Below are 26,196 nucleotides of genomic sequence, written 5' to 3' on the forward strand. Positions count from 1 at the left end.
GGAGTCCCTTAAAAAGATATATAAAAAAACAAACAAATAATGTGAAAAGACCATGTGCTCATTATTTCACAAATCTTGCCAAAAGATTCGCCCATGAAATCTCATCCAATGTTTCTCACCACCATCATATCTTAAATAGATCTTCCATATCTATCTCCTACTTCTCCACTCTTCAATGGGGATAGGGGCCACTTGAGGTTCATTAGAGTGGAGAATATCGATAACTTTTTTCTCATATGAGATGTATATGCTCCTCTCACACTTTTTCACCACATAAATGAGGCGAAATCTACTTAGCAAATGTTCATCTCTTTCACTAAAATCCCACATTTGATTCATTATATCAATATTTAGAGATGAACCCTACTCCTACTGTATCGTGGATAAGTGTCATACAGATCTCTATTCCTAACGAGTCAAGAATCCAAACTCATGGAAGAAGGTATAGAGGGATGAAGATTTGAACGTGAGACATCTTTAGTCTTTCTGCCTCTGGGGTTGGCATGTACCGTACCATTATGCCAAAAGTGTAGGGCATGGGTTAAGATGAGTTGGCCAAATCTTGTGATCAAAAGTTAAGAGAATCCTGATTGTGTGGATCAGGGTAGATTCAAATAGGCTAATAGATGAGATTGACCTTGTGATTCATGGTGTGGATTGCATTAGGTATTGTCACGTGGGACATGACCCAAATAAGGCTGCCAATTGGATGTCTAAAGTGACACTTAGTCCTGAGAGTTCTTCGATGTTCATTCAGAATGCTCCTTCAGATTTGGAGGAGATTCTCATGACAGATCGTATTTCTTGTCGCTCTTAGTGCTCTTCTTGGGTCATTTAACCTTTAAAAAAAAATTTTGAGAATTAAGCATGTGGCCTCTATTGTTAGATTAGCACATCAGCATAGACTATGATGTGGAGGTATAGTTTGTTATCATACCCTCTTTGCTGTAATAATAGGAAGTATATCCTTTGCCAAATCTTCTTGAAGAATATTGCTTTAAATACGATTTTATGAGCCATTAATAAAACCATTTCTAACTACAAAGATCTCATTAATATGATATTAATTATTTATTAATTCTTTAAATGGGATCCTTTGACGGGATTAGAATCTCTCCACTAACACTTTTGACCTTTTCTTGTTCCACCATTTTTTAGGTTATCTAATTGATCATTTAATTTTTATGAATAATTGTCTTCTAGGGTTATCTTTTTGGAATAATTAAATCTTTCTGCCTCATCCACTAATGATCTCTGCACGCGTAGCTTATCCAATCGAAAGGCTCAATTCTGGTATATATTTGTCACTTTTGAAGGGATTAATGGATTTCCTTCTTATATTGATCGATTGTATCAAGTTGGATTAGATTGTTTTGTCTTTCAAAAAATATCAAAGCCTTCGTAATCTTGTTTGATATAATAATATCAAAATATATATCCACATGAAATATAAAAATGATACATAAACATATGGTAAAACTGGCCCAATATAGTTTTACCAATGATTCAAGAAATTTCATTTTCAAGGTGGGAAGTTGACTCTTTCAATTACAAGACCTATTTGGTCTTTAGACATTAGTCCATAATCCTCTACATAGAAAATAAAGGTCTGTTGACAAATGTTACTAATGATTCAAGAAATTTCATTTTCGAGGTGGGAAGTTGACTCTTTCAATTGCAAGACCTATTTGGTCCTTAAACATTAGTCCATAATCCTCGGTCTTTGTCTTGTAGATCCTTAGATTTAGTCAATTTAACCCCCGGTTTAGGGTTACACTACATGATTTGTTTTGTTAGTTTATTGACCAAGATAATTCTATCATTATTCTTTGAAAAACAAAATTTCAATACAAACTTTGTTTGTTTCAATGGAGAATATCTAGCACAAATTCTTTGACAAACAAAAACATGTAAAACGTTATATAAATTATTTTATTAAATTTTTTCTAATAAATTTTATAAATTTCAAATAATTCAATCACTTTATTGGTTTGTCTCTTTTTTGGAGGTTTGGGTAGCAACTGCAATAATGATCTTAATTATATAATTTTTAAAAAAAATTTTTTACTTTCCATTGAAACAAACAAAAGATTAGGTATTGTTTTTCTCCAAAAAGAGGAGCACAAAGGGACACAATTTATTTTCAAAATAAGAGCACAAACAAGCTATTGACCATTGATTATGCTTAACACTAAAAATAATGATTCAGTTCATAGTTCCAATAATCCAACTTTGTAGGCAAATTTTCCACAACTTTTCACACACTAAATGATCTGCAAGTAAGGTTGGAACCAATGCTTCGGGAAGATGCATAAACATTGTCCAATATTGACTAATTTCACCCATTCTTAGATTTTGATCTCATCAATCATTTTCAATTTTAAAAGAATAATTTTTCTCCATATGCAATGACCATTCTTCTAAATTAATACTAAAAAGAAAGAAAAAGAAGCAACATTTCTATTTTTTCTTCTTCTTTTTTTATTTAATACAATGTTTTAGATATATCTATCTTTTGGTAAAGATTACTCAACATGCACCTGTCTATTTTCTCCAATTTGAATTTATTAGTCGTTAGTGTTTTATTGAGACTATAGTCCAATTTGTGGGTCCTCTTGCATGCAAATTCGATAATAATTGTCCGCATAATAGTTAGGACTATATCCACCATGCTTTACATGAAATCATAGAACGACTATATCCACCATGTTTTACATGAAATGATAGAACATTTTATTGACATAATCTTGTGATATATGTATCAATTTGATCTCACTAGAAGAAGAGATTTGAATGTGTCGCATGATAAAGGAACTATACATTCATTTAACTTCTTACGAAAAATTGGTCAATTGGAGTGGTAACTCATTATCTACTTGATGGCTTTACTTTTCTATACATTATTTTCATTTAACAAGATGAAATTTTTCTCAAGAAAAAAATAATATCGTACATGCAATAATACATTCTAGAATAATTATCAAACTAGTTTAGGCACATTAGGTGACCTTCCATGAAAGTTCAAACAAATAAAAAAATATATATATTTAAAATCATTCAACACACTTTTATTTTTTTAATTTTTTAAATTTCAATCAATCAGCCCAATTCTTTTTTTATATATTTAAAAAATCTATTTTCTACCCATGTATGAAACCACCTTCTAGTGGATCTAGAAAAAACAATTCATGTTTATAGAAATAGTTCTCTATTTGTGGTAAGAGACAAAACTCAGCATGCATATACTTATAGATTTTCCCTAGTGAAAATCTTGATATGTAATGCTTTCACATAATTGGAATATCTTTCATGTAATTTATCTAAAAAATTTCAACTTTCTTAGCTAAGCAAAATGAATCATTCTGACTGCAAAGCCATCCAAGAAACCAATTATTCAACAAATTTAGCTTTCTTGCTCATCATGAATTGCTATTTGTCTTGTCTTCCAAAGATGAAGATCCACCAAAGAATAAATTGAAGTGTTGGTATTCTTGGGATATTTGTTACATTATACATAATTATAAAGTTGATGGTATTGTTTTTTCTTTTGAAGGTGGGGGAAAATGCCAAATCAAAAAGATATGCTAATAATCAATTTGCTAAAGGGCGTATGATTGTGCCAATTTTTATGATAGTTAATTTTCTTTGTAGGAACTAATTGGTGGTGGTCCTAATTAATCGTCTAATTAATATATATGGCACCTAGTCACTTTTAGTTTATGGATTCAAGCTAGGGGAATACTCATTGAAAGGATTCATAGAAGCCAAAAGCACAATTATTTTGACTAGTTGTTGTCTACTTAGATAATTAACATACTTTATTAGGTTTTTCCTTCTTGATACTCTTTCGGGTGTCAAATAATTGAAACATTTTTTCATCTCTTGGTACAACACACTTCTTTTAATAAGCTAAATATAATTGAATAATGTCCATAAAATTTTTAAATCCTTTTGACTGGTATTTTTTACCCACAATTTAGAGAATATTTGAGGATGAAACAAGGAAGAATGAAATGAATATTACATCTTCTATACACATTTTGGGTCATTCATAAAATGCTTTCTATATAAATATTTTTATCATAAAAGTCATGAAAAAGACATGGATATATAGCAAGTATTATATGCCTACTGGAAAAGAAAAAGACATGGCTTTATGTAAAACAATGAAAAATAGTATTCAACATGCATTTATTTTTTTTCAGAAGTCATTTTCATCTTCTTCAACGCAAAAGAACGACCGGGGAAGGCAGCGGCCCCGGGAGGGGGGCCCCGTTGGAAACCGAAACGGGAGCGCGGGAAAAGAAAAAAATATATCATGATTAATACATAAAATTTATCAAGAGAAGACATCTTTATGGTCTAATCATGATAAAGATTAGAGAAGAATTTGTATAGATATTTTAAGGTGTAGATAAACACAGACCACAAAATGTTAATTACTTCGAGCTATGAGAGATAGATGCATTTCTAGTACGGTTGTTACAAAAGTATTAAAACCAAAGGACGTCTTAAGTTTGAATCTTGTCTCTGCACACCTTCTTCAACTTCCGATCTCTTGAGCCTATGGGTTGTGGCGATTGTTTGATGATGACCTAAAAGAAGGAAAAAAAACTGAGAAGAATAATATCGAAACTTACTGTTATTTATATCACATCAAATAATAATGAATGCTCCATGGAATGGAAGGTTCAAGTGTTCAACTTTAAAGCTGTACCATCACTCATGAACCGGATAAACCTGACTTTTAATTAAGAAAAAAAGGAAATTTTTTTTCTTTTGTTATGATCAATTTTACATTTATCTCTATATGAAATTTTCAATGTTACCTTCCCTTTTCATTATAGGCATCATTAATTTTGAAGCTGTTTTTGGGAGACATCTTTATCTTGTCGTCTCACAGAGCCACGCTAGCGTTTCAGATAAGCATACATGCACAAGCACAACACTGTAGCGCTTTTCTCGTGTCGGTTTAGCCCAAACACACCTTATTACGTGTTCATTATAAAGGCCTTGATGGGTGACCCATTTGGGTTGACCCGATTTGGAGACATTTCAATTCCGGTCTGACGGTCCAATAAAGGCACTACAGGACCGTCAGATCGATTGATTGGACCATAAATGGGTTACATGCAAGTCATCATAAACCAACATGACTTGGTCCTCGTCAATTGCAGTTTGGACCGGACAATTTAACTATCAATGACTTTGAGTTTTGACCGGTCTAACCTTTTGATAAGAAAATTGAGGAATGCATTATGATTTGGAAAGGAGAAACCTAGAATAGCGACGAGTTGAACCGGGTCATATACCTGGTCGAAACATATTGTTTGGATGGGGTCCACTTTGATTATTACGGTTGGGAACACAGTAGATATGCGAGTCATACTTGGATGAGAGTGTGGGAAGCATTGTGGGTTCCACGTGTCGCCTGTCTCTTTGGGGAGACGAGGTTTTGATTTTGATTACATTCTGTTTCCTGTAATCTCAGTGGTGGACATGTGGGCCCATGTTCGGCTCTCCTATGTATGAAGATGGTTTAAAAAGTTCATGGTCGCGCTTTGATGGATAATTTTTGTTTATTTGTACATTTTTCTACGAGTGATGTTTTGTATACATGATGATGTGGAACTATTATATATACCATCTAGAAAGAATTATCGACAATCTTGGGTCAACATTCAAATCTGCATGGAATGTTCTGAGAATCACCTTTACAATAAACATATTCTCGCTATCTAAGTAGTTCCATGCAGGTCTATCCAAGCCGAATTGAGGAAAATTAAGAGTTGGGAGCATGTTCTAAATCAGTATGGATTGGGGATTCTCTTAGCGGCTTGAGGCTTTGGTGGTATCACTTAAGTTACCAATAATAAGTCACCGTCTATGTTATTTGAGTTTTTTACATGCACTCCCGACTTTGCATCGAAACTAGTGAAATCCTCATGAGCTTGCAAACATTCTGAAACTGTTGCCCCACCCTTGCTAGGCACTCTTAAGGACGGTTTACAATTAATGATTGAAATTCAATATGTTTTTTCAGGTACAACCAACATACCCATGATGTGTTAAAATGACTACAATACTTGTGGTTTTACAACCTATTTTCAAGTTTGGACCACACTGATAGGGGTGGGTGGTGAAAGAAAAATCCCTCTACTCATCTTATCTGCGAGCAACACAAGCAGCAACACTCCGCAAACTCAGTCTCGTGCAATACTCAAAGCCGGTACTAGTTTTTTCAAGTTTTATGAGAGTTTTTGTTCGATGTTAAGAAAGAAGATTACAACAAAATAATAATAGTGAGAGAAATATTCATTAAGGAAGCATACCCTATAGTTTTTGGCATAGTAGGTTTTTGTGACCAACTTGGACGTGTGCATGTAAAAAACTCTTCAGTTTTTGTTCTTTCTCTTCTTTTTTGGACTTCTAATTGTAACCTAAAGTCGAGTTTGGAAATGACTAAACAAGGTTGTATTGTTCAGGATATTATTTATTGCCTTATATATGTTCCTTGTCACAAGCCCAGACAAAGTAAGACTCTGAGACATACCCTGCTGATGCGCCCAGCCTTGCAGACGCTTCATGTGCAAAAGCAGATCGAAAACCCAAACACACAACTACAACAACAAAACCTATAAGTATATACTAAAACCCACGAGCAATTACATATATAACTTGCTGGTGGATGTTTCAGACTTAAATATATAGTAGATAAAGATTCATCGTCTCCTGCTCGCCGGCTCCTTCTGGGCATTGAAGTAGACGGTAGCCACCGGAATGCCGAGGTCAAGATTATTGGCGAATACTCTGGTGCTGAAGTTGTTGCGCGGCTCCGGCTGCCTCATCCCTTTCACCTCGCTCTTCTGCTTGTATAACACAAAGATGTAGCGATGTATCCCTAAATGTGGACGCGGATTCACATACGGAAGTATCTCTTTCCCTGCAGCGAATATTGGATGACCAAGTTTCAAAGTATCAGTATTAAAGATCGAATTGGTCAAGTACTTTTAAGAGATAAAAGATGTTTTAGTACAAAAGAAAACAAAAAAAAAAACGTTTTAACTGCATCATATATAGATAAGTATCTACTTTAAACCTTCTGAATCATCACCCATGCATATTAATGTTACTCAACTAAATATTCCATACAGACACGCGCACTAGTTAAGTTTAGCTCTTTGTGACAGTATGAGTTATCCACGTGGACATATTTTAACATGCCATGTGTCACCATGCTACGATGACAAGTATTTTCCCTTCTTCATAAGTTATATTGACCATTTCGTCAACATTAATTGTGCATGATGGCTCCTACCAGCTGTCATATAACGGATCTGAATTTCTTCCACTTATTTCCCACCTTCAACCCAACTTTATGTCTTACAACCCATCTAACATAGACACCATGAGTTTATCTATTATCAGTTGAGTTGTGAGACAAAACTTTAGGTGGAAGGAACAACATGGGAGATGATCTAGACATGTCATGTAATCGAGTGTGAAAATTTGATGTAATAAGCCCATGCATCAAGACACTCTTAAGTCCCAACCACATGAAGAGTTCACATGGTTGGCTTCTAGTGTCTTTTTCTTGTGCAAGAAATGGTCTACATCATCTCCGGAAGTTGCTCTTGCATGGTTTGGCATGCGATGACAGCGCACATCCTTTGTATTAAGGGTATAATTAGGGGTTTAGTGTCTAACTTGGCCTAAGCCCAAAATGTAAGGGCCATATTAGGGCATTTAAGGCGAGTAAGCATTCAACTTAGCCTAATCCTATAGGGTCAAGATCATCTTAGGTACTTAGGGTTAGGGTTAGGGTTAGGTGTAAAGAATCCAGCCTAACTGGTCCTTGTTGCAAGACTATCTAGTCTGCATGTAGATATGTGCTTGTCTGCCCAGCCAGCCATTAGATGCCTCATTCGATAGGGTTCAACTTCAGTGTTGTACATTAAATGCACAGCATTGTGCAACCACCTGTCTAGATCACACTAGAAAATTGAAGGGTATTCTTGTCATTTGGTGCAGTCAGTGTCAGAATGCTCATTGGTTAGCCAAAAGGATAGTGACGTTACACACAACAGTATGACATAAGATAGTAATGAAGGTCGGCGTATTCTCTTTGAACGTTTTGGTCGAAGAACGAAGCTAGGTTCATTCATATCCAATTAACATGAGACACAAAGGGTTTCTCTGAAAACCCAGAAATAGTGTAAGTTGCAGAGTTAAGGTTTTTGCAGCAGGGGAGAAGAATCTGAATTCTGAACTATACACCCCAACCCACAAACACAAACACAGACACAGTAATCTGTAAAGAGAGAGAAATACCACGGCTTGGATTTGTACCACCAGGAATATTAACCACTATCCTGAAACCATGAAAACATAGAACAACTCCATTAATTTTCAAAGAATATTCACAGAAAGAAGAAAACTGGAGAGAGAGAGAGCCATGCAATAGTGCAGAAGTTACTACCAGTGGACTAGTTCGCGCATGGTGGGTTCACTTGGGCTTGGTGCATCTGGGTCTGTCATCACCTGGATCAATTCGACATTAAAACAGGTTATTATTATTTCTGCATTATCTTCTACACTTAGATGAAGAAAGAAATAAATAAAGACTTGAGGGAGCAGACCAGAGTATAGAGTTCGTGAAAGGCACCAGAGATAGACACTTTTGGAGGATTGATGGTGATGGAAGGTTTGATTTCACAGCCATTAGCAACGTGCTTGGGGCCATAGTTGATGGACATGCTAACAGAAGGAACAAACATATCAACTACATCGCCTATCACTCGCCCAACTACAAGAGGCTCCACAGTAGCAGCCATGATTTGATATATACACAAACCCTTCAAGACCCAGATAAGAGCTTGAAAGGAAGAGAGACCTTCATGGAGATGGTGTGTGTGAGAGATTTTATAACCAAGAAACTGAGAAACTCCACCAGATACCAAATGGGAGGGACTGAAAAAACGAGGTCAGAGACCCAAAGGTGCGTGGTGTATTTGGCAGAAGCGCCATAGATTTACACGTGTAACCTCTTACAAAGTAAAAGTCATCTCTTTTTATTGTCATGAAGCCACGTATAATGTCCAGCTAAACCCTTTTCTTATAAAAAAAAAACCCTAATGCAGAAGGGTAAAGAAAGGGAAGATAGCCTACCTCGCAACGATATCAAAATCTTGATATCGTCTATAGGTAATTTTAAGAAACGTATCGTTTTGTATTGAATATTATATTATATTAATTAATATAATTTAATGCAACTCAATAACAAAATGTATTGTGTGATGCTCTTTGCTGTACAGTAATATTAAGATACGGTATCCTGATTTTTTGGGTTTTACACCCGTGTGTTTTACTATATAAATGATGCATCACTACGGAAGGGTATTTATTGTGCTTCATATGATTCCAGTGGATTTCTGAAGTGAGACAAAAAGGTCCAGCTGGTCTGATGGGTCCAGGCTCTCCAGGGTTCATAAAATGATAAAAGGTGGAGTTTCGTCAGAGACAAAAACATCCACGAGGTTAAGTGAGTTCTACTGGAGATCTTCTTCACAGATCGTCCTCCTATATTTACATAAGTGTACGATTCACACTGTCCAATGTAACACAAGTAAAATTGTAAATGTAGGTCCCATTATCTCATGTGAGTGTAAAAAAACTAGAACAGGTTGAGTAGAGAAGATCTAAAACTCATGGAATTCAAGTATATTTCTATGTTCAAATCCATTTGCAAGTAATGACACAATGAATTATCGTGATTTGGGTCCTTTTTGTAAATTCATCTTGCAATTAATGACATGTCAAAGTTAAAGGTGAACTTCTCTTGTAATCTGTGGCAAAGAGGTCTGAGAAGAAGACGTATCTCTATCCTAATTAATAGAGGATCCAGATTAGATTCTATATTCGTTTTGCCTATAACACACCTACTTCCAATTGTTTCTAGGATTACAGTCAAAGTCCAAATCACAATCACCTTCCCATCAGGAGAGAGATATGTACTCTCTAATTTTTCTCTACCACACAATAAAAGTAAAATCTACCTCTAAATATTGACAAAATGATAAGAGGTAGGATCCTCAACGGGTCTTACGCAAGCTCCACCCCTATTATGTAGTGAAGAAATGTTAGGGAAACACATACCTCTCTCATAACAGGAAGGTGATTCACACTCATACTGAGGGGATAATGTTTTGGTAAATTTACAACTGTTGAAGGATAACAATACAAATACATTACAAGTATTGCCATCCCTAAAACCTGATTCACCTGATCATTTATCAAAAGAACCTAGGTCCCCAAGTATTACAAAACTACAAAAGAATACCCATTTTTCAACCCAGAGGATCAGTTGAGGTTTGCATAAACTGGCTCGGATGCCTCAGTTACCAAAAAAGAAGAATAATTATCACATATACCAGCCAACAGAAGTATGGTGACTACTTAATTACAACATCAAGCAGTTCATGAATACCCCGCACCTTGATTACAGGCTTATGTGTGCCCAAAATCCTTTTCAACAATGATCAATCACCCAGAAGACACAGGGGCGCTCTCATGCTAAGCTCAGCTTTGAGTTTTGGGAAGTCTTCGAGATCATGCGAAGTACTCAAAATTTTCTGCATTTGTAAATTCAATTCAGAAGTCAAAGTCACATTAACCAGATAAAGATTTTTCTTCCAACTGACATAAGAATACCATTATGAAGAGTATTGGAGTTCGTAAAAGGAAGTCTAACTCGCAATTCAAGAAACTTACATGTATGATAAATAATGTTAGAGACTCAAGAATTACCATACAAACTACTTTTGAGAAATTTATAATCCAAATGATAAATTATAACGATGAAAGAACATAGTAACTAAACATTCAAAAGTTTGACCATAAGTTTTCAGACAATAGAAGAACATTTCAATGATCAGAAAAGAAATAAGGCAATTTAAGTAGTAATGTAGTCCTCTGCAACTATCACAAAGACAAAAAAATGTAGCACTCTGCTGTTTAAATCCTAACTATTCAAAGTAAATCATTGACCAAACTCACCAGACAACTTAAGTGATCAACACAGATTTGCGTTGATACATACATGTATTCACGGGGGTTGATCAGTTGACAAAGACAGACACCTTGCAAATGATAGGTCAGGAGTTCAACTGTCCTTGAGTACCAACTAACAAAACCACGAAGCTACCAAACTGTTCAGACCCTCTGTGGAATTACTTTCTACGATATTTAGAATCTACTCCAATTCTGTGACTCAAGTCACTGAACTGATCCAGTTAGGATGATCTAAATGATTGATATTGATTCCTCAACTGTGTTGATTCAGTTGATATGTGTCAAATAAGGCCATGCAAAAGATATACTATTGTCAACTCCCCCCCCCCCCTTCTCTCTTTCTTTCCTTTGTCTCACTTTCAGACCCTGAATTGAGATCTCATGAGAATGTCTGATTCAAGTCAGCATTAGCAACTGAGGGGAATATATCCTTATGTCAGATAGTAACAGAAAGAAAGCAATCACCTAGAACAGAATTTAACTAGATCGCGAAGAGTTAGAGCAATATTTACCAGCGCAGCCAAATGTGCTTCTTGTATAATATTTCCATCAACCTCCAATCTGGCAACTGGAAACTCTGGAATGTGTCCTGACTGTTTCTTTCCAAGCAAGTCACCTGGCCCACGAAGTGAAAGGTCCACATTGGCCAGGTGAAAACCATCAGATGATGTCTCAAGCACCTTCAATCGACTCAGACTACTGGCGGTAGATGCAAGAAATATGCACTTTGACTTCCTCTCACCACGACCAACTCTTCCTCTTAGTTGGTGCAGTTGAGCCATTCCAAATCTCTCAGCATTCATGACTACCATCATAGATGCATCAGGGACATCAACACCAATCTCAATCACTTGAGTTGAAAGCAGTATCTTTATTTCCCCCGACCTAAACTTACGTAATGCATCTTCTTTATCATCACTCCTCATTCTTCCATGCAACAGCCCACACTGGTATCCCTTAAATTTAGAAGATATTGTCTCAAGATCTGCAGAAGCAGCATGAAGCTGGGGCAGTTGCTCTGATTCTTCTATCACAGGATATACGAGATAAATTTTCCCTCCTGTCTTTAACTCATCAAACATCATCTATTACATGGAAGACACCAGACAAAATAAATAAAACCATATATATGAAATAAGAAAAAGTAAAATGTGGAGCATATCTTTCAAAGCCACAACTACTGTAAACTACAGTTTCTAAAACTGCACATGACTGAAACATGGCATGAGATAATAGTATTGAATGATTTGGTCAGCCAAGATAAGCATCACATTCCTAAGCTCTTCCCCACTTCTATTGGGATCTCATCTGGGCTCCGTATCTTGCCTACCTTGGAGGCTAAGTAATTGGCTGTAATACAATTTCATAAATGAGGTTCACCCATGAATCCAAAATGTTTTTATGGCTAAGCTTTTCTCCACTCCAGAAAAGAATCGCTAGCAAGAGACTGAAACACCCATTTTCATCCATATCCCTTTTAAAAGAAATTCTATGGCCAGTGGCCTATCACATAATATTAAAAAAAAGGAAATAACAGAAATACAAGTGAATAATTTTAATAGTAAGTGGGATGAGATGCCGTTTGAAATGTCGGATCATTATTAATAAACTAAGAGCTGAATTTAAAAATGGAGGAAACACATTATCACCTGATAAACATCTTCAAAACCTTTATCATTGCCTTCAAGGATGTATGTCTCTACTGGTATTCTTCCAGGAGGTAAATCTGTTATCTAACATTAAGAAACCTCAGACTAAATAAGTTGTAACTGAAAATTCAGTGTCAGAAGGAATGATCACCTACAAGAAGTTATGTTCATAATGGAATCATAACTTGAGAATTTGGTAGTCAATTAAAATGCATTTCAAAAAATGTTTGCTTAGAAAAAGAAAAAAGCGTAACTGCCCCCAAGACCTTGGAATTTAAGTGGTAACAACTAATAAATTCATGTGAATGACAAAATTTTGACAATACATTAGAGGAAATTACTTGTTCACCCCCTGAAATTGTAAAAATAACTGCATTGGGACCTTAAATTCCCCAAATGATAACTAAAACCATAAAAATTTTAAAATATAAAAGGAAAGCATTAGTGATAACCAAACAAAATATGTATCAGGTCACATGAGCAAGGCCCAAGATCAATAAATAGTATGAACAAGATCAGTACACTATTTACAATACCGATTTTTTAAAGTAAGAGGAAGAACTTTACATACTTGGGTTAAAGTCATATCCCCATATAAAGCCAAAGCAAGTGTCCTTGGGATTGGAGTAGCCGTCATAGCTAGAACATGAGGAGCCATGTATACTTCTTTTTCGGATGTCTCATCAGACTTTTCAGGGTTCAGTCTGGAGTTTGCCGATGCGTAGTATAACTGCAATATTAGAGAGCCTTATTCTCGTAATATTTTACTGGTGGAGGAAAAAACTCAAAGCTACAGGGAATGCACCCACACACAGATGTCTTCAATGCTGAAGGAATTTATCAGTACTAATGCTAAAAGTGAGAACTTTTTCATTTCCTGAGGGGAAAGAAACCAACGTTTTGTTATGCACTGAGAAGTAAATGTCATCAATCCAATATGCATAGTGCAATGGTACAAAAAAGTACGGCCACTGAAGAAATGAGGCATAACTGCATAGGTTCATTTGCAGTCATGAATATCCATCCAATTTGCTGATATCAACATTTTACATTATAGTGAAAAAAACCAGCTTTTTTCCCATAGTACTGAAGAAAAACTCAATAAAACAATAAAATAATATAAAAACCAATAACATTACGTTTACCAGAATATGATGAATCTCAGATACCTCTGATATAAAATATTATATTACAAAAAACAAAACCTGTATGTTCTCATCCCCACAAAATAGAATTGTGATATAATATTCAGAATAGACATCACAGATTTTCTAGAACTAGGTTTCACAACAGTTAAAGCCTCCAAACCCTGGAAAAAAAAGTTAAAGGTAAACATCTAAGCTAAACCAAGGGAATGTCGCTGCAGCATAGGTTAAAACAAAAACTCTAGTAGGACTAGGAAGTCTCAAACCTGGGATCAGGCTTACGGGGGAGTCTTGAGAATTATGTGGAATACATAAGAGTGAAATAGACATCACAGCAATGAACAGAATCATATGGCTCATGGAACCAGAACTGGAGAATTTAGTCTCCCAAATCTGAGTCATAATATGTGTTAAAATGTTAATGTTTGTGCCCTACTAAACAGCTCTAACTTTTGGGCAAGGTGGACCAGAGCCAGGAGGTCGCATATTTGATCCTTTCTAACTTGTAATTGTCAGGGGTTCATGTTGTTTGTTGTCATGCCCCCTTTGTTACCACATGTAAAGCTGCCTGTATATCGCCCAGCACTTGGAGGTGTTGTGTTGAAATACATTCCTAAGGCACAAGCTTTTAAGATTAGCAGTTGTAACTAGTTTGATTGGTTCAAAACTCTGGTGCAAGGAACAGTCTTCCAAATCTGGAACAAAATCAAACTTTTAGATCAGCTGATCTAGCCTTGGACAGAAAATAGAAATTTGCCAAGTCAGTTTCAGAAACTGTGAAATAATAGTAAACTTATAGCAGAAATAGAAGCCAATTTAGAAATTTCTCAAAACAGAATCTGATTTCTAGATACCTAAGAGCCATGTCAGGAAAATAAAATCCAGTTAATCAGAAATTAGAAACTCATGGTTGAGAAACAGAAACTGAAAATGATAGCACATGTTACTAGATGATTTGATTCTGCTCTTGGACTGGATATACAAACATGAGATACAGAAGGAACTCCATTATTACACATGAACTATCCATGACCCAGTTGCTGGTCTCCAACCAGATTTTACCGCAAGAATTAAGGTCAACGGCAATCTAGTTTTCAGAACTGAAGAATAATATCAAATAAAAATAGAAGCAACATTACCATTAACCAACCAGAGGGACTAGGAACCAAGCAATGTCTTGATGCTCGAAATGGAAGAAGATAGGCATCTCACCTACTGCAAAGAAGGAATCCTGCCAACCATGGCCCTAGCATTCCACCAATGTTTCCCTACTGTATCCCACAGTAAAGAAGTTTTGAATCCCACAAAATCATGCTCCATCTTACGCATAACTAACAAGCTCAAGCTCAGGGGTATGATCCCCTACTCATTATTTACTACTTTATGAAAACAAGAAAATTCAGATAGCTGTATGTATGGCAGGTAGAGTCCCTTACAGCTTATCTATCTTCAAAATAGAATCTATTCTTGAAGATTAAAAAATAAAACCAGCAACTTGATCTTGTACATGACTTAAACCCCTAATATTTGGAACAATAAAATTGGCTGTTTCAGTGGTACACCAATACAATAAAATCCCATGGCCCACACAGCCCATTAAGCATCAAACTAAACGTAGTGCTCCATTCTTGGTCCAGTTTGATGGCTTGTTCTGCTGCTCTTTGTCCTTTTGAATCACGTCAAGTATACCCAATAGTCAAGGATCAAAGGCAAGCCGTGGTGGGGGTGAAGTGCCTTGGCACCTAGCAAGGTCAGGTGCCCAAGGCAAGTGCAACACCAAGAAAATATGCCCCTTTTCCCAGGCTGATTCCAGTTCCAGTATGTTCTCTTATTCTTTTTTGCCACAGTTGTCAAAGCTACTAGCAGCATGGGATGCGCAGTCATCCCTTAGGTGTTAAGGTGCAAAAACAAAATTGGGAAAGGGAAGAGGAAAGGAAGAAGAAAATCAAAAGAGAAAACGAATAAGAAGACATGAAAAATTGAATGACAAATCCAAAATTGTATGAGCAGTAACAGACTCATTGAGGCCTCATGGCAAGTAAACAGAACCACAATCTCTTCAATAAAATAATGACTTTGAAACCTATCCATATTTAAAACAGACATATCATAAAAGCTAGTCATCACAATAGCAGTTCCGAAACAAGTTCACAAAATGCTATTATATCCTGCTGCAATGTAATGAAAAGTTAGAAAAAAGGAACCACCTTACTATTAAACTTTCCTCTCTGGATCACACCAAAGCGATGTTGCTCATCCACTACTGCAATACGTAAAGCTGAGAATTCCACATTTTCAGATGTCAGGCTGTGGGTTCCAATGACCAGAGAGATGTCTCCATCCAGAAGACCCTGTCAAGTAACAAAGTCAACAATAAGAATCTGGAATGATTCACAAGAAACTGAGTGGAAGTTCAGAATATATTCCATGCCTTACGAATTAGTCGTGATTGCTTCGAAGGGGTTGAACCTGTTAATAAAGCAACAGATGGTTTGCACTGGTCCTCAACGTTCTCTAGCAAAGACATAAAGTGCTCATAGTGCTGGGCAGCAAGTAGTTCAGTTGGGACCATGAAAGCTGCCTACAGTGAGTTATAACCATTAGACAAGTGAATCTGACCTAATGGATAGAATATGATTTGAGAGGGTCAGCAATTCTAGAAAGAAATGCTATTAAACAAAAACCTACTGGACTGAGAGAAGAGAGGGAAGAGAGCCAGAAACAGTTTGGAAAAAGGTCTGACTGTGACTGACCTGATAACCTGAGCCAATGACCTCCATACAAGCCAAAAAAGCAACCACCGTCTTGCCACACCCAACATCACCCTAATAAGGAATTTATTTCCATTTTGAAAAAAAAAAATTAGTGGCTCAAATGATTAACAATACATTATATTTCTAATAAACAACACCAACTCAATGCAACAAGCCTTGTCCCAACTAAATGGTGTTGGTGACATGGATTTTAGCCTTCCAATCAATTCTATTTGAGGTCATACAAGATACAAGGCCTAAGCTATGCATATCCTTTCTCATCACTTTCCTTAAGATTATTTTAGGTCTGCCCTTAGTTCTTCTAATTTCTTCAATCTGAATTAAATCGTTACTTCATACAGGACATTTAAGGCCTCTGTTGAATGTGATCATGCCCCCTAAAACGACTTTCTTGTAGCTTATCATTTATCGAAGCTACTCCCTCACCAGCTCTAATATGATCATTCATTATCTTATTCTTCCTAGTTTTGCTAGTCATCCATCTTAGAATCTTTATTTCTGCTACACTAAGTTTATCTATATGATGCTTCATAACAGTCCAACACTTTGCATCATACATATAGCTGGTTGTACGATGGTTCTATAGAATTTTCTTTTGAGCTTTAAAGGAATACGTCGATCACACAAGCCCCGGACAAACCTCTCCACTTTATCCATCCCATTTTAATTTTTTGGGAAACATCATCCTCTATATCACCTTTTTTATTTGTGGTTGAGCCAAGGTACCTAAAATGATCGTTCATGGGATCTCCTCATCAAGTTTCACCACCTTGTCATCCGCCCTACCATGACCAAAGGTCTGAATCCTTCCAACATAAACAATGAGATGCAGCATCTAATAAAATCCTCAGCAACTTATTCTCCTATCAAAAAGAGTGCTGAAGTTTTCTTTTTCCCCCGCTCCAACACATTGCTCCATAATAAATGCCCCTTCTCACCAAAATGAACATGGTCAAAAGAAAGAAACTTGTTGATTTCTGAATCCTCCAGTTGTATGCTAGATATGATGGGAAAATTTGAGAATTTTTGTGACAAGAAGTCCTATGAAAATGCAAGTAACATCAGCCATTCAAAAACACAACAGTTTCAAGATTCAAATTGAAATAATTGCAAAAAAATCTGAGATTGACAGGGGACAAGTCAACTCAGGGATACTTGATTTGAATAACCAATAAAGGAGTATTTCACAGCTTTAGTCTTGATGGGAGATACTGATATTTTATATCCAAATCTCTGGGTAACTTTACCAGATTATTTTCTAGCTATTAACCAATTTTCCTGTAACTTTACCAGATTATTTTCTAGCTAAACCAATTTTCTGAGGCTGTATAGAACTAAAAGTAACATGCAGTCATGTGAATACCTGATGAATACATAGTTACGTAATCAGTGGAGACGGTTAAATAGATAAACAAAATAATTAAAAATTAAAAAAAAAACTAAGGTTTTTCCACGTGGGGACTCACTAGTATATCAAGATTCAAGAAATAATCAAGGTATGGTGGTAAGTATAAACTATTCATGCCTCAATGATTAATATAGGTTACTTGATTAGTTAAATCCTTTTTCTGTTTTTCTTTTCTTTTTTTCCTTCTGAGTTTTTTTTTTTTTTTTAATTTTATTTTTTTATTTTATTTTTTTTTTTGGGGGGGGGGGGGGGTTGTGAATGTGGAGAGAGGCAAGGGTTCATTTGGGGGGAAAATAGAAATAATGAAAACATGGGAAGAAATCAAATAAAATGTTGCAGAAAATGTAACACCTGCAGAAGCCGGTACATTGGGACTGGCTGTTTGAGATCCCAAATAATTTCTGAAGCTGCATTTAACTGGCTAGGAGTAAGGGAATATGGAAGTGTTTTTAACAGTGTCTTTGTGAGACTGGACCATTCTTCCACACGAAGAACATCTGATTCATTTCCCCGGTACTTAGCCAACAAACCATCTTTCTCTATCCGTGTACCAAGTGCATCAAGCATTTGAAAGAGTCTTCCCAACTGAAAACAAGAATTAATATGAAAGGTTACAAGAGATAAAAGTACATGAATCCAAAACATAAAATCGTAATTACACCAACTGTATAACACCATGAGGTTTAGCACAAACAGAGATACCACCAAAATCTCTAAAATATAATCAGTACATTCCCTATTGCCTCATTTCCATCATGAAATACTTTTTTTGGATGAATAAATAAATATATTAAAGAAAAGAACACAAGAGAACAAGGTCTTTAAGAAGAAGACCAAAAAGAAGAACTAAGACCCCAGGATAGGGTCCTAGGGAGGTTGCTGCCAAGGTGTGGCAGCATGGGAATGGGGTGAGGGTGCCTGCACAGAACAGGGGAGGGGCAGGGAGGGTCTTTTTTTTTTCTTTTGGTTGGGGGGGGGGGTAGGGGGAAGGTGAGAGAGGGGCTGGAGCTTGCTGGGATTGAAGGAAAAGGAAAGGGAATCAACTGCGATGGAGAGAGAGAGAGGGGAATGGGTTAGGGCTTGCTGTACTTGCTTGGAACTTGTGAATATTTGCTGGAATTTTCTGAAAAAAAGATGCTAGACAAAGTTGCTGATCATTGAAGAAGAAAGCTTTACTTAAAATTTGCCATGGCCCCCTCACACAGGAACCACGGTTCTCAATTTCAATATTCTTGTTCAAATAATCAAACTTAAGAAACTCACAAAGGAAGAATAGGCTATTTATAGTCTACTAAAAGACTCTAAACCTAAGTCTATAGATTAGGATCCCATTTCATTGAATCACAACTGACCAAATAAATAATAAAAGATTTAATGGACTACAATTGACCCATGCTGAAATAAAATCCTAATTAACAAAAGACTCTAATTGACACATGCTAAATTCTATTTAACTAAAGACACTGATTGACATGTGCTGGAATTAAAAGGAACTAAAGACTGAAGGAACCTATTCAACTCGAACGGGACTTCCTAACTGACTGAAACTCTTCAGAAAATAAAAGAGAAAATTCTGAAAATAAAAACAAGCAATTTTTTAGGGCTGGTTTTGACCAAAATACCCTCTTTAGGGTTCGGTCAAGCCTAGATGGGCCCACTTCAGGGTTTTGGCCAAGGGGGGGTCAACCCGGTTCACAACACCTTTATTCGAGGCTACATCACTTAGCTAGTTAGCTTAGGTTTTTCGAATATAGAATAACCTTTTTCTCCTTCTTTTGGGGTTGAGGGGGACTGGGAGGACAAGTAATAAGAGGAGATGCCTAATAACCAAGAACACAAAGAAGAAACACATCAATAAATTGCATATTGAAGATTACCTGAAGATAAAAAAAGTCATCAAATATTAGCCGTCTGCGAGCTAAATCAGCTTCTTTCAAATCCTTTGGATGATGGATCCCCTTGTACGCCTACAGCAACAATAAGCAAGAGATTTAGCCCCCCAAGTGTAACATGTCAATAGTGATGAACAGCATTTTTTTAGGATGAATAAATAATTTCATTACCAAAAGGAAGGGGAAAAAAAGAAAAAGGGGGAGGGTGGGGGTGGGGGGGGAGGGAGTGAACAACAGGAGCCAAGTACAAGGTCCTGCCAATAGTGGCAATGACCAGAAAAAGAGGAGGAAAAAGGAGCCACCAACCAAAGGCAACCACAACCGAAAAAAATTCTTGATCAGGTACATGTCTTGGATGAAACCATGCAAGGATCATGTAGAAGAAACTGAAAAAGAAATGCAATTGTAATCAAAATGATTCAGTAACTAGTAAATGAGTGAACGCATGCATGTATAATTGGCATGGGATTTGTGTATGCATATGCACTAACCCAATGTGACTAATCCTTTCCAATAGGGGTTCACATACTAGATGAGGACACATCCAACACCTTGCCTGAAGTTCATAAGGTAGGTTCCCCAAAAGCTCAGGAACACCAGTACCAATGATGCAAGACAAATCCTTGTCTTAAGTTCATGAGATAATCCCCCCCAACTTCAGGAATGTTTCCCCCAAAGTTTGTGATCACAACCATTCAATCAACTGAGTCTTTTGCCTCAATCTTGTGCATGCTACAGTCACATGCATCGGACTTATTTAGAATCTAAAAGACTCAACATGTCTTTAGTTTCCATAACGACTCACTCGCATGCTCTGTTTTATTTTGCACTCAAATTGTTTGTATCATTATTATTTCACCATGTTTATTATTTTCCATTATATTTCATTAGCTATTTTGCAGGACTCTAGTGAGCTCACCCCTTTGTGTTAAAGAGATGCAGAATCTGATGCCATCTTTGTGCTGATTGTGCTTTGAATTTGGGGATATGCAATATGCCCCTTTGGTGCAGTAGATGTTTTCATCCATTAACTGGACACGTACATTTGAAAATCTATGTTTAGACTCTCCACTCTTTTCAAAGCATGGATTAAACTAAAAATCAACGATCAACTTTACTTTTTGGTGTCATGCATTGGCATACCACTAGATTTAGATGATTTATGATTTGATTTGAATCTTATTTAGTATACTTCATCCTATGTGATTGTTTACGCTTTACGCATTTGGTTAGGGAAATGGTTTCGCAAGATCAGTTATGCAGTCCAAGTTGTCCAGTTCGACCCCAGAGAACCACCACAAACTTTTTTTATAATAAACCCATAGACCACACCGTTGTCACAGAGTCAGCCACTAAGGGCTACCCCTACACTTTTACCTGGGTGCAGGGAACGACAATAATATTTCCATCGAAGTGACCACCACTCCAGCAGTCCACATGGGGGGGGGGGGTCCACACCACTTTCATGTGAACATTACCACTGCTCACATGAACAGTGTGCCACAAACAGTGACATGTTAAACCATTTTCATTCTTGAATTCAATCACTTGCCTACAAGTTAGTGTTCAACTACTAACATCAACTATTTTTCTTTTAAATTATTAGTTCAACTCAGAATTTTACAGAGTAGACTGGGGCCAAATAACTGAATTAACTCAACTGAGCATATGGACAAGGAGTTTATGCGTAGACTCAACTCCAGGAGCTTGGGGACTGCACCTGCTTGGCTCAGTCACCAAGTTGAACCCAAGTTACTAAGCTATGTAGAGAATTGAATTTGGAGAAACATATCAGCAATAATTTGACAGAAGGCACTTCATGAGTCAATCATTTTGCCTCAAGTAGTACCATTTGAATGAAAGAAAAAAAAATTCTCATTTGATTTATTGCAAAATAGTTCACTTTTGATTGATGACATTATGGATCTTAAATAAACCTCGTCAAGCAGAATCAACATTGCAAGAGTAAACAGAAAAATTATATCATGCACTGCTCAACAAAAAAGTGAACTTTCTTATGTAAGAGTTAGCAGAAAACATAAAGAAAATCAAGTACGACAGCTGTACATATACTCACAGAAACTTAAAGGAAATAAACTCACATGATGTAGAGTTAATAAACCAAATTCCTCACAAATATCTTTCGGCATAGGATCAATGTCGGTGGAGAGGGACTGTAAGGCTCTGATGTAAGAAAGAGAGAGTGAGAGAGACACAATGGACCAATTTGTTAGGCAATGTCAGGAGAAAGCAAAAGTATCACATAAAATTCAAGGACCAATGCAAATCATTTCAGTTCTGAAGACAGATATAGTTAGAGGCACAAAGTAGTTAACTTGTCCTCATTAGTATCACTATGAAAAAGTATATACACAAAAAGGGGCACCTTAGATCTTCACAGGTCAAGCTGCAAAACCAATGGAAAAGGTAGGAAACAAGAACATGTAAAGAAGAAGAAGAAAGAAGGGGGAAAAATGAAATTAGACCCCGTTTCTAGTTTCTTGTGTTTTTCTGCTTTTTTGGAACAGAAACAGTCCAAATCATGTATGTGTAATCCAGTCTGATTCTTTTGTTTTTTTTGTTTTTTCATTTTTGAAACAAACAGGGACTTTGGCATAGTCTTGAGGCCACTTTGGAAACAACAAATTGATGTTTCTCACCCAAGAGAAAAAAATGCTTCTCTTGAAAGGCAGATGGGCATTCATGTCTTTTTTCCTATCAAAACATAACCTCCTATTTTGAAACCCTAAAAACTCAAAAGTCCCCCCCCCTTTTTTTTTTTGCGGGGGGGGGGGGGGGAGGGTTTACAGAAATGATTTTTATCCAGTATAAACAAACATGATTTCAGCACCCAGAAACAGTGACACGGGGACAAATTTTTGGTGCTTACATAGGGTTATGCAATGCTTTATCCAGCATTCTGGGTTCATCCCTTTTATCTTATATTGATACAGAAAAAGTTTCACATCCTCATAAAATGACAAATATGTTGATGAGATCTTCTGATATACAAAAAGGAAGGGTATTCCAACATAAAATTTGTTGCACAGTACAAACCTTGAAATAATGTCCCTCAAAAGGGCCGGATTCATGCCTCCTTTAGAGGGGTACAGAGGATATGGGCTCACGTCTCCATGGTTGTCTGGTTTCTTCTCATCTTCAAGTACATCAATGTTATACTCTCTCATTTCATAATGATCTTTCCTGGGCATTGTCTTGACCTAGATTACAAAGAAACTAAGCAATTATTGTCACAAGTATGGGAGACAACATCCTGATATAGACCAGTGAATTTATATCTGTTCAGTTATTTGTAATATAAATTGCATGTCATGCTTGGAGAATTCGCAGACAGGGAAAAGAAAATTGTATGGAAAAAAAATATTGTACCCCAAAAAAAAATATCAAAAAAAGTCCATAATTGAGAAGGACAGTACATCTGTCCAATCCATTTTATATGCTTCACTTCATCTTATATGCTTGCTTTAAAGAAACCTTCAATGTAATTAGATGAAGGAGGACAGTGGCTCAAGCACATCGGAATTTGGAGATAGTATGCATGAATAGAAACTTTCCTCTCCCTCGGCAATTAAGCTCAATTTTAATTGGAATGGTAAATGGAACATGGGTGATGGAAGCCCAATTGTAGGATCAGGGTTCCTAGGATGGTTTCCCTAAAATTAGGGGGGGCGCAAAATTTTTGGAAAATTTTTTTTTTTTTGGGGGGGGGGGGGGGGGGGGGGGGGGGGGGGGGGGGGGGTGCTTTGGGGGGGGCTTTTTTTTTTTTTTTGGGGGGGGGGGGGGGGGGGGGGGGGGGGGGGGGGGGGGGGGGGGGGGGGGGGGGAGCAACATCGCCCCCCCCCGCCCCCCCCCCCCCCCCCCCCCCCCCCCCCCCCCCCCCTCCCCTTCTAATAAAATAAAATAAAATAATGAGGTTCCTTACAAGGTGGAATAACTAAAGAAAAGAGACTTTGAAAAAAGTTGAATAAGAAACAATATAATCTACGGTGGTGATTCCACGGCTACCCAAGAGCAATGGCTCTCACAAAAAACACCACCCCCCCCCGAACGAAAAAAAAAAAGCCTACGGTAGGACCAAAGAAAAAGAAGAACCAACTAGATGATATGACTGACTCCTAAATCTAATTAAAACCTAACGGAAGGACTCTTTGCTCAAAGGGCGAATGCACTAGGACCGGAAAACGAAGGACCCCACCTCAAAGCAATCGTTTCCTGGGAGTGCTTTCCTTGGAATATAGACTCTTGATATCGGGGCTTATCAATACTCCCCCAAAAGTACTGTCCCAAGGTGAAAACAGAAAGTGGGAGTATTTCAGCATAAGATTCCAAGTATTTCAAAGGGGAGTCCTATGAATCAAAACAGAATGAGTAGAGAAACGAATGTGAGCAAGGCGGGTGGAGGCAAGCAGCAAACAAGTTGGAAGGGGGGCAATGGCGGGGACAGGAAACGGAAACAGGGTGGATCCGTGAATATGGAAAGAGACGAAGGGAGGTGGTAAGAGGAGGAAGAGATGGGAGTTTCTATGGGGTTGGGAGGGAGGATAAGGTTGTAGCTAAGAAAAACATCCCCACGATAATGCACTCCACGCGAATCGGGAAGACATCCTATCTGGGCCACCGAGATTTGTTTGAGATCCTCCAACACTGATTGGCGGAGGAACACATCAACCTCATCCACTAGATCGACCATCCTCCCAACACGAAGAGAGGGGGTTGTCCAACACAACGAAAGGGAGTCATTTTGTGGCTGAATGAAACGTCGTATGAACCAAAGGACGGTAACAATTAATCCAGTCCTCGGTTGGCGAGCGCAAAAACATCGTAGGTAAATTTCAAGGCTGCGATTTACCACCCGTTTGACCATCCGTTTGAGGATGGTAGGGCTTGCTGAACTTGAGGTTGGTACGCTAATTTAAAAAGCTCCATCCAAAAATTACTAAGGAAGACACGATCTCGACGGAGACGATGGTGAGGGAACCCAGCAGCGGATAACCTCCTGGAGCAGAGATAGCCACATCCTTGGCGGAATAAGGGTGTGAAAGAGCGATGAAATGCGCGTACTTGGATAGGGCAACTACAACAAGCACGGTATCTCCACTCTTAGTCAGGGTAACCCACCAATAAAATCCATGCTAATGTCTTCCCAAATGCGATCTGGAATTGGTAGTGGTTGAAGGAGTCCAGGGGTTTCATGGCGATATTTGGGACAAGCATCACAACTAGCCACAAATTCGAGGACAGAGCCTCATCTACCGGATAACAGTGAAGCTGTAAGTCTCAAAAACACGAATGCCACCGAATGGGGTAGAATGATACTCGAAAGTAATTTGGGAATTAATGGTGACCCATCGGGGATGACTAACCGATTCTTATAGAGTAAGGTGCCCTTTTGAAGCGGTAGCTGGGGTAGTCTGGGATCCCTGACAAGGCTGAACGATCTTAGTAGCGGTCGGGGTGTACGGTATCTAGTCCCTCACTTCGCAAGTCGTTGTCATCAAATAAAGCTTATCATCCTGCGACCGGAGAGAGCATCGGCGGCTTGTTTGTACGGACGATACAATATCTCAAAATCAAATCCCAAAAGTTTAAGACCACTTTTGTTGATCGGTAGCCACAATGGCTGTTCAGCAAATATTTAGACTTACGATCCGTTCGTACTTTGAAATGTCTCCCCATCAAGTAATGACGCCATTTTGAATGGCAAGTACTATGCCATTAGTTCTTCTCAGACAGGACTTGGTTTGTGCGCGAGGGACAACACTTGGCTCGGTAGGCAATGGGATGGCCCTGCATCAAAACCCGACCAAAACGAAGCATCAGCTCTACCAAAAACTCTCGGAAATGGCGTCACCAATTTGGGCAGTTGTCATGGCGTCTTGAGGGCATAAAGGTCGTTGCCTCGTTACCCCACGAAATGCATCTTTCTTCAATAAGTTTGTGAGTGGAGCGGCAATTTTACCATAATTTGGACGAATCTGGGTAATACCGGTTAATCCTAAAAACCCTCGCAAGGCTTTAAGATTGGCGAGGTTGGGGCCACTCCACCATGCACTTAATCTTCCGTGGGTCCGCCGTGACTCCGTCTTTAGATATGATATGTCCTAAATACTCCAATGTAGCAACCCCAAACATGCATTTTCGGTTGACTACAAGGTGGTGCTATGTGTGAGAAGTATAAAGGTGGTTCGCAAATGGGCCACATGTTCCTCCATGGTCTTGCTATACACCAAAAATATC

General features: G+C 37.6%; 2 protein-coding genes across 4 annotated transcripts in view; both read right to left on the reverse strand.

The window, feature by feature from the left end:
• Positions 1-6,722: 6,722 nt before the first annotated feature.
• E12A11 (PEBP (phosphatidylethanolamine-binding protein) family protein) lies at positions 6,723-8,834 on the reverse strand. Its single transcript, XM_089140655.1, has 4 exons — positions 8,640-8,834; positions 8,480-8,541; positions 8,332-8,372; positions 6,723-6,943 (listed from the first exon to the last, which is right to left on the reverse strand). The coding sequence occupies exons 1-4, from the start codon at positions 8,832-8,834 to the stop codon at positions 6,723-6,725; spliced, it is 519 nt and encodes a 172-aa protein (XP_088996781.1).
• A 1,348-nt stretch (positions 8,835-10,182) lies between these two features.
• The window catches only part of LOC149001182 (DEAD/DEAH box RNA helicase family protein), a 30,239-nt gene continuing 14,225 nt past the window's right edge, over positions 10,183-26,196 (reverse strand). For 2 of the 3 annotated variants that reach the window (XM_089139468.1, XM_089139469.1), the window contains 11 exons: positions 22,996-23,159; positions 22,041-22,122; positions 19,924-20,013; positions 18,398-18,631; positions 16,618-16,689; positions 16,296-16,445; positions 16,072-16,215; positions 13,291-13,449; positions 12,720-12,803; positions 11,583-12,155; positions 10,184-10,631 (listed from right to left, as the gene is read on the reverse strand). In XM_089139468.1, the coding sequence (XP_088995594.1) occupies positions 10,539-10,631; positions 11,583-12,155; positions 12,720-12,803; positions 13,291-13,449; positions 16,072-16,215; positions 16,296-16,445; positions 16,618-16,689; positions 18,398-18,631; positions 19,924-20,013; positions 22,041-22,122; positions 22,996-23,159 (1,845 nt within the window). In that variant the 3' untranslated portion in view covers positions 10,184-10,538. Of the gene's footprint in view, positions 10,632-11,582; positions 12,156-12,719; positions 12,804-13,290; positions 13,450-16,071; positions 16,216-16,295; positions 16,446-16,617; positions 16,690-18,397; positions 18,632-19,923; positions 20,014-22,040; positions 22,123-22,995; positions 23,160-26,196 lie in introns of all 3 variants that reach the window. The other variant, XM_089139470.1, reaches the window with a different exon arrangement.

This window comes from Hakea prostrata, chromosome 11 (assembly GCF_041222555.1).
Source record: "Hakea prostrata isolate BN-2017 chromosome 11, UWA_Hpros_2, whole genome shotgun sequence".
NCBI lineage: Eukaryota > Viridiplantae > Streptophyta > Magnoliopsida > Proteales > Proteaceae > Hakea > Hakea prostrata.